This window comes from Abramis brama (genome assembly GCF_963993115.1).
Source record: "Abramis brama genome assembly, chromosome: 12".
NCBI lineage: Eukaryota > Metazoa > Chordata > Actinopteri > Cypriniformes > Leuciscidae > Abramis > Abramis brama.
Window position 1 is genome coordinate 39791141 of NC_139974.1, and position 9454 is coordinate 39800594.

Genomic DNA, 9454 nt, shown 5'->3' on the forward strand with positions numbered 1-9454 from the left:
GGCCAAAATCCCTCCTGCAGTGTGTGCAAACCTGGTGAAAAACTACAGGAAACGTTTGACCTCTGTAATTGCAAACAAAGGCTACTGTACCAAATATTAACATTGATTTTCTCAGGTGTTCAAATACTTATTTGCAGCTGTATCATACAAATAAATAGTTAAAAAATCATATATTGTGATTTCTGGATTTTTTTTTTAGATTATGTCTCTCACAGTGGACATGCACCTACGATGACAATTTCAGACCCCTCCATGATTTCTAAGTGGGAGAACTTGCAAAATAGCAGGGTGTTCAAATACTTATTTCCCTCACTGTATACACATACATTTTTTTTATATATATATAAATTGCATAGATTCATTTTTCACCATAAGACTAGTATTGAGCACCCCAGGATCGGCGCTTCTCTTAAAAGGATGTTGAAAACAACACAACTTGTGTTGAGGACAACACATTTTGTGTTACTTTTAACTCAACAATGTGCTATTCCTGCTAATTTTCTACACACCAATGTGTTATTATTACACAATTTGTGTCAATTACGTACACGAAATGCGCAAACTGTGTTAAAATAGTCAAATTAACACATCCTTTTTGAGATGGAGACGTACTCGATTGTCGAAGTCAATCAAATTTTTACCGTTACCTTGATAAATCATGTTATTATTTAAGGGCATTTAACAAAACATCAATACATTCTGTTATTTAATGAAAGAGAGGCGACAGATAGCAATGAAAGTGGTAACATTACCACTTTGTCAAACTCGCGTTTTATCAGACATCATGCCATTTGCAACAAATCAAACAAAGAAAAACAAAACTCGTTAAAAATGAGTTCTCTCTAGAAAGTGAGGGACAAACCTACCAAAGTCTATGAGGAGAAATAAAAATAATTTGTGAAGCACTAACTATCAGATGCGGTTGTTCAACACTGCCTCTCGCGTCTATGGAAAATACCCATACACAGTTGCACATTTGACCGTCTAAAAAAATAACAATAATAAAATACATTTGACAATTTATATTTGACAATTTCTAATAAAAAATAAATCGAAATACCTGACGTGTGCATCCAAGTCATCCATGGATGGAAAAAGAGGCGCGAACTTGCTTCTTGAGGCGCGGAGTGACGTTGCAGCAATGTGATTGGATGATAGTTAACACATATTCTACACTGTGTTGTTTCTCTCTCTCTCTTTCTTTTTCTTTTTACACATGATCAACTTAAAATTACACAAAATGTGTTAAAATAGCCATAACACAAAAAATGTGTTATTAATTAACACATCCTTTTTGAGAGTGTACATTTCTAACTGAAGTAAATTTTTCATCTCTGTTTATTTAAAATTAGACAAATCTGGTATTATTTTAATAATTAAAATCATAATTATTATTTTATTTAGTTCTTTAATGCTGATTTAACCAGCAGAAAACACTCGCCGGGTTTAAACCCCAGTTGCTCAGGCGGGGCATGTTGTCACACTGCCTTACAATGATGAGCCCCTATTATAACTGTGATATTCTGTTCTATACTTTTATGAATTCTATTGAGAAACCATGAGAAAAAAAATGAATAAAGACTGAGAGTCAATGTTCAGAAATTATTAATTATTATTATGTTTTGAACTGTGTGTTTGTTGTCAAACTAATTTTTTTTTTTTCATTTTTTATTATTAAAAAATGACATTGTTTTATATGAAAAAGTTACTAATTGTATTTTATTGAGAAAATATTTTTCATGAATATTTTTTTATTAGATCAGGTAACATTTTAATCTGTCCTATGATCATGTTATAATGTGCTCCACCTATGGGGCATGTTGTCACATTTCACTTCCATTCTTTCAGGGTAAATCAGGAAAAAGTATACACTGTATTAATAAAACAAAACCGCATAATTGTACCAGACATGTTTGAAATTAATGTGGGGGGAAAAAAGTGGATTTACACAAACTGAGAAAGTCAAAAAGTGTTAGGTTGTGCCCCGCTCTTTCAGTTTTCTGATAATCAAAACATAGACCATTTTGTTTTGCTCAAATACCTGCATTTTATTAAAATTACAACATGTACTAAATGCAGAGATAACATCCAGTTATTAAGGACTTCAATTCATGGCGTGAGGAAACTGAAGCATTAGTGCACGGCTCCCTCTTCTGGATCATTTACAGTATGACAGATTGTGTGAGTCTTAAACAAAAGTGCAAAAGTTAGAAACAAACAAACCTTAAATATCATTCCTTTTAGCAGCTTCTTTTTTTATACATAGTATGAGTCAATAAAACACATCTTTTTACATGCATATATGCACAAATGCAACAAACATGACATATTGAGCATCAAGGCCGGCAGAAGCTAGCGGCTCCAAATGCAAGAAAAGAGCGAAACTAAAAGCCAGGAAACAGATAACTTGATAACAAATATTACCATGACCAAAAACCATAACTCAAGAGAGGCACAGAAATATGAAACAAATCCAAAACAGGGGTTACGACAACAGCAATGAACAAAAAACAGAGACAAGGAGTAATGAGAAAACTACAAACACCTGGGAACGATAATGGGCAAATCAACAGCACAACTATAAGGAGAACAAGAGGAAATGACCAAATACAAACTAAACATACAAGTCTGAATGGGAGACATGACACATTTAATGACAAAAAGCTGGGAAACACTTTACAATGAGGTTTCATTTAACAATGAACAGCATTTGTTAGTTTTAGTTCATGCTAATCTCAATACATTTTTAAGATTAAAAGTTGTATCTGTTAACATTACTTAACGCACTGTGAACTAACATTAACACAGGTTAATGAATGCTGTAAGAATATGTTTCTCATGGTTAGTTCATGTTAGTTAATGCAGTAATGACGTTATTGTAAAGTGTTATACAGTGCATGTAAACGCCTGGTAAAACAAAAATGTCTGACTTTAAACTATATCATCAACTATTCCACATTGGAAAAGTTAATATAAAGTTATGATTCACTAAATGAAATGTTCATCGCACTAGTTATGTGAACTCAAAAACTGATTATATTGAGTAGAACTGATTGGGTTACAGCAGATTTCTAATTCCCAGCATGCTTTGCTTCAGAGCAAATGTTTATATTAAGTGTTATTTTATGTTTTTGCACAAGACCAGCTACTGTTTAATGTTTGGATTTAAAGGGGTTTCTGAAGAGTAGAGCCTGTGGTTAGATTGAGGATGGGTCTAAAAACATGAACATTTTTACACATGTATGTGTGCTATTGCTGGCTGGATGATTGAAGCACTTCATTTACTAGAGTAACACTTACTTGGTCTTTTCAAGGCAATCAGTTTGCATGGTTTTAACAAGTAAATCAGATCGTTATTCAAGTACATACAAATTCCAAGTTGCATTAAAGTCACCCTGTGGTGAAAATCCAGCTTTTAATGAATAAATTATGTGTCTATGTGGTGTTTTTAATATGCTTTAAGACAAAGCATGTGTAAATTCATAAGTCGACACCATTGCTGAGTATTTTCTCCTTAAAACTGCAGTGAACCAAAGACAGTCTCAAAAACACGCTTTGAAATCGCTGGTGTTTCTGACGTCACAAACTACCTTGTAACCAATCAGATCAACGTGTGATCGTCAACCAGTGGATCTCTGAGCTGAGTGAGTGAGTGGAGGCGCGGCTCATTTGCATATTCATAGAACCGCGCATACTAAATGAGGCAAGGGTGTCGAGTTACATTCAAGATATTTTAAGACATGAAGACATTTTTTCAATGATTTTTTAAAAAAAATATTTAATTTTGGTGATCAAAGATAAAATTAAGGGATAAAATGACTGACTACAGGGGGACTTTAACCATCTCAACTTAAATAAATAAAATGTGTGGAAGATGCACCCAGTATATTTAACTTAAAATTAACTGATTGTTGTGTTTTTTCCCCCATTTTGCATGCTTTTTCAGTAAGGTTAAATAATTAGGTCTCATGTCATACTAACAGAGTAATAATGACGGCATCATCCTGGCCCTGCCACAGCATCTCTCCCTCAAACGCCACCTTTCCATGTTTCCTGGCCCTCATTAGTATTCCCACGACTTTATCAGAGATCCGCACATATCTGTCAAACAGATCTCCGAAGGTCACTCTGGTGCGTCCGTCTGAATCCCGGTCCGCCATGGTCCTGATGACGAAGCACATGTCATCGATCTCGCGGTGGATGTGCGCTTCTGCGCGTTTGGCCCGTTCTGCAGTCTTACTGCCCTCTTTGGGCCGCCCGTAACCCTCCTCGCCCCTCCGCAACCGCGTCGACATCGAATACTCGTAATCAAAGTCCTCGCTGAAGGGGTTGAGCTTCTGGTTGACCGTGTGCTCCGATGCCCAGTTCTGCCAGCGGCTCTTTAAACTCCCCACAGCGCTGTATTTTTTTGACAAGGCATTTATTTTGTTGGCATCTTCAATTTCCTTTTTGCCCCTAAGAAGATTGTAGAATATATGGTTAATGAAATAATGCAAATTGTAATAAACAAATAAAATGTCAAAATGTGTTATACACTATTATAGCTATTTCATTTAGTCACATTTGTTTAAAAGTGCTCATTGATGACTTTCTTAATGAGTGAATCTTTCAAAAACACTGATTCTTTCAGAAACGAAACCATTTAAAAAAACACACACACATTCATTCAGAAATTAAACAAGTGACTGTATGAGTGAGTCACTGAATCTTTCACTCAACCAATTTTTTTTTTTTTTAAACACAGATTCATTCAGAAAGGAAACGTGACTCTGTACGAGTGAGTCTCTGAATCTTTTACTCAAACAATTATTTCAAAAAACAAAACACAGATTCAGTAACGAAACAAGTGACCGTCTTTACAAGTCACTGAATCCTTCACTCAATAAATTAAAAACAAACAAACACAGATTAATTCAGGAACGAAACAAGTGGCTGTCTTTATGAGTTATTGAATAATTAATTAAACACGTTCTTTCAAAATCAAATTGATTAAAAAATGAAACAGTTGACTAAAAAGCAGTTTGAAACCGGTGTACCAAAAGTGCTCATAAATGACCGTCTTTATGAATGAACTGTTCAAAAGCACAGATTCGTTCAGAAACTAAACTATAGTGACTGCCCAGCAAACACATTTACGTTGTGGCAACGTCTCTGGCACGTTGCATTTCTGCTATGGCAACGTCGCTGTCTACGTGCTCACAACATTGTAACAACGTAGAATTGTAAGACGTGACAGGGCTGTAGCAACGTTGTTGCGCGACATTCAGCAACTGAGAGACGACGTTCTGACAATATTTTTATATGGTGTATTTTGTTAGATAATTATATACTTTTATCGTTTATTGTTTATCTATATTATTTAATGGGGCTATCAACACCTGCAAGTGTAGCCTACACTTTGAAGAGTAAAAATGACAGAAGGTTTCGTTAATTCAACTTTATTAAAACTGCATATAATCAAATTGCACTTCCAAAAGTCATACATTTGTGAAAAAAAAAGAAGAAGAAAAAAAGAAATACACGAATATACACATTTATTTTAAGTATAATAAATAAAATATAAAAAGCAAAGGCAGATCAGAACATTTAATGGACAAAACCGGGTCTGGACACTAGCCGAGAGCAGGTGTCACCGGGGAAACATCCACAAATCCAGAGGAGCAAAGAAACGAATGAGACTAAATAGCGGAAAAATCAAACGAAAAACTAAACAGTGCGAGCGATGCTACATTAATCACATCAGAAATGAAAGCTGTAGGTTGTGTTTGATAGCTGAGGTAGGCTAAACGCAATACTCACGTATCCTTGCTCGATGAAGAATGAGAACACAATGAGCCAAACAGGTGGTTGGAATTTAAAAGGCTGATTTTCCCGCTTCAGGGCAGTGACGAGTACATGTGTAGTCCAGTGGTTGTCAAGACACCCTAGGCACAACCTTAAGCAATGGCCCTGAACGGTGGTTTAATGTCAACATTGTGACAACGCTGTAACAACCTTCACTACACAACGTAGTTATAGCAACCTTTTGGCCATGTTGTTAAAACGTTGTTAGAAAATTGGCTACGTTGTGCCAACGTTCTGTGTTTGCTGGGTGTGTGTGTGTGAGTCACTGAATCTTTCACTCGACCAGTTCTTTAAAAAACACTGATTCGTTCAGAAACTAAACTATAGTGACTGTATGTGTGTGTCACTGAATCTTTCACTCAACCAATTCTTTAAAAAACACAGATTCATTCAGAAACTAAACAAGTGGCTGTCTTAATTAATTAAACATTCTTTCCAAAAACAAATTTATGAGTGACTCACTGAATAAATCATTCAATCGATCCGTTCAAAAACACTGATTCATTCTGAAACGCCACACAGATTCAGTTCTGTTGTAGATTCATTTGGAACGGTTTTCTTTGGTGGAGGGGAAATAGAGAAGCGACCGACTGGCTCTATTTTGTCTAAAATGTATTGTACTTCATATTAACTTCTTGTGTATTAAAGCTTTGAATAACAGTTGGTCTGAATAATCAAATGGCTGTCAAGCTCATGTGATAGGCCTATTCCTTATATTACTAAATATTAAATATAATAACCTAACGGTGAATAAATAGTGCACTACATGGTACAGATTACACACACATATGGGATTTCTATCAAACACATGGATGTTATTTAAAGTGATTGACTAAAATAACATAGCATGTTATAATCAGATTGATTTACGACTTCTAAATAACTTTCTAACGACCCTACTAAAAGACCACTCGACATCTCCTTTATCACTTTTGTTCTACAAATCTCATCTGCATTAGAACACCAGAACTTACCCGAGAACAGAGGATCTTTTGATAGTGACCGCAGTGCTTTCATTGGTCCTGTTATTCCCGGTCTCCTCCTGATTGGCTCCCATCTGTACTCCTGTGTCCTCATAATCCTCTCCGCTCTCCTGAACCTGCTTTTTCTCCTCTTCCATCTCCTTCCAGCCCCGCGTCAGCTCCGAAACCATGTTGGAGCACTTTCTCCGGAGCGTGGGCGACCCTTTCTTGCTCAGTATCTTATCCAGGTCATCCGTGTCCGGGTCCTTACAGATGCGTCTGGTCAGGAAGTCGATGCCCGCACTTCTCTCCTGGACATCCCTCGTCACGGTTTTCAGCACTTGTCCGGTTTTGATGCGTGACTCCACTTCATCCTGGTTTTTATTGATAAGGACCTGGCTGGGAAGAGACTTCCAAGAGGGTCTGATCGTTCCCGAATCTTTGGGGTCTCCCGGGGCCCATCCGCTGGGTTCGCTGGACTGCTTGTCCTCGTTCTCGCTCACCCACTGCTGCCAGCTCCGGGTCAAACTGCACACCATGCTTATGGCACGCAGCTTTTTAATGTTCTTGTTTACTGACGGCTTCCTTTCTGACATCGTTTACCTCCAGGGATTCCTTCCCTCGTTCAAGTCCTTTAGCTTTTGTATAGCTCTTTATTGTGATTCCCAACCTGTAGTAAATTCTGGAGCTCTAGCACAAGTGGTTTTGAAGCGGTGGAAAGTATGCCAGGCATCCCGATGATCATCTTTCCTTGACACTTCCCGACCTCTGGGATTGGTGGGGAATCACGTTTCATCATACACACTGACCATCGCTGTAAACAGGGCAGAGTGTGTTAAGCTTTTCCTAGGCTTCACAAATGTGCAGACAGCTCCTTATCTGGATACTTACTCTAAATTGATTTGGTCTTGGTGCTTATCAAAACTATACTATATCGCTAATGCTAAGTGGTAAACCGCCAGTGTGAACTGTGTGGATCATACACTCTAAAAAATGCTGGGGTTGTTTTAACCCATGTTTGGGTCAAATATGGTCAAACCCAACAGGGAGACTTTAATGCAACTTGGAATTTGTATGTACTTGAATAACGATCTGATTTACTTGTTCAAACCATGCAAACTGATTGCCTTAAAGAGACCAAGTAAGTGTTACTCTAGTAAATGAAGTGCTTCAATCATCCAGCTAGCAATAGCACACATACATGTGTAAAAATGTTCATGTTTTTAGACCCATCCTCAATCTAACCACAGGCTCTACTCTTTAGAAGAGTTTGAAATCAAACTTTAAACACTAATGGGTCTCCCCCATATTAATCTAAACAACACTTCATTTCAACTAACCCTAGTTTAAATTTTGTCCATATTTGACCCAAACATGGGTTAAAACAACCCAGCATTTTTTAGAGTGTAGTTTTCCCCAACATTCAATTACAATAGGCTATACTGTGAACAATGAATGCAGTGGGATTGAGTAGATACTTAAAGTCCCCCTGTGGTGAAAATGCAGCTTTTAATGTCGTTTATGTGTCTATGTGGTGTTTTTAATACGCTTTAAGACAAACCATGTGTAAATTCATAAGTCGACACCATTGCTGAGTATTTTCTCCTTAAAACTGCAGTGAACCAAAGACAGTCTCAAAAACACGCTTTGAAATCGCTGGTGTTTCTGACGTCACAAACTACCTTGTAACCAATCAGATCAACGTGTGATCGTCAACCAGTGGATCTCTGAGCTGAGTGAGTGAGTGGAGGCGGGGCTCATTTGCATATTCATAGAGCCGTGCATACTAAATAAGGCAAGGGTGTCGAGTTAAAGATATTTTAAGGCATGAAGATTTTTTTTAAAGGAAAAAACATTTAAATGTGTCATTTTGGTGATCAAAGATGAGTTTTAAGGGATAAAATTATTGACTACAGGGGGACTTTAACAACATAGGGTCTCTCATTCCAACTAAATGCCCAAGGTGAAGGAATGAAGGTTTTTTTTCCCCCCATTAAACCAAGATACTACAATGTTACGTCAACCCTATGGTTTATTCCTATGTAATTACGGGAGAACATTTCCCCCTATGGTTCAAGCAGAACATGATAAATATTATAATTGAGATTAAATTAATTATTGGAAGATCAAATGTCACGGAGTCACTCCATCCAAGACAGAAGTAGACATGACATGTCTTTGGAGAGGAAAATAAGTGACACCTGAAGGAGACTCCGAGTTTCTGCTTGCGTACACAGCGGATAGTCTTGCATTGCATATGGCAGCAAGATCAGATGTGAAGGACTTGACAAAATTATTATGCACTTTAAACACTTCTCTCTATTTATGCCACACATTTGTATTGAAGTGCAGAGAATTGTACTTGTGCATGCATGTTTAAACTTGGTGTTTAATATGCTATCTATGTTTATCGGTTTGTTTGAGATAGAATTGAGAGGCATTATTAATAGCATCTGCACAAAGTAAAGGGAAGGCAGCTGGTGGCTGTCAGTCACATGATCTGTGTCAGTGTGTTTTAGGGGACGACGGTCACTGTGACCGCAGAGAGAGAGAGAGAGAGAGAGAGAGAGAGAGAGAGAGAGAGAGAGAGGGAGGGAGAGAGAGAGAGAGGGAGGGAGAGAGAGAGAGAGAGAGGGAGAGAGAGAGAG

The 9454-nt window shown here is 37.4% G+C and overlaps 1 protein-coding gene across 1 annotated transcript; it reads right to left on the reverse strand.

Moving 5' to 3' along the window:
- Nucleotides 1–2031: 2031 nt before the first annotated feature.
- On the reverse strand, nucleotides 2032–7669 carry abrab (actin binding Rho activating protein b). Its single transcript, XM_084130097.1, has 2 exons — nucleotides 6819–7669; nucleotides 2032–4455 (listed from the first exon to the last, which is right to left on the reverse strand). Exons 1-2 carry the CDS (start codon nucleotides 7400–7402, stop codon nucleotides 3972–3974), a joined length of 1068 nt encoding a protein of 355 aa, XP_083986223.1. The 5' UTR covers nucleotides 7403–7669; the 3' UTR covers nucleotides 2032–3971.
- Nucleotides 7670–9454: the final 1785 nt, after the last annotated feature.

Coding starts and splice junctions, on each gene's coding strand:
- abrab (XM_084130097.1), bottom strand. CDS start 7,402: ATGTCAGAAAGGAAGCCGTCAGTAAACAAGAACATTAAAAAGCTGCGT. Junction 4,456..6,818: donor AAAAGATCCTCTGTTCTCGG/GTAAGTTCTGGT, acceptor CAATCTTCTTAG/GGGCAAAAAGGAAATTGAAG.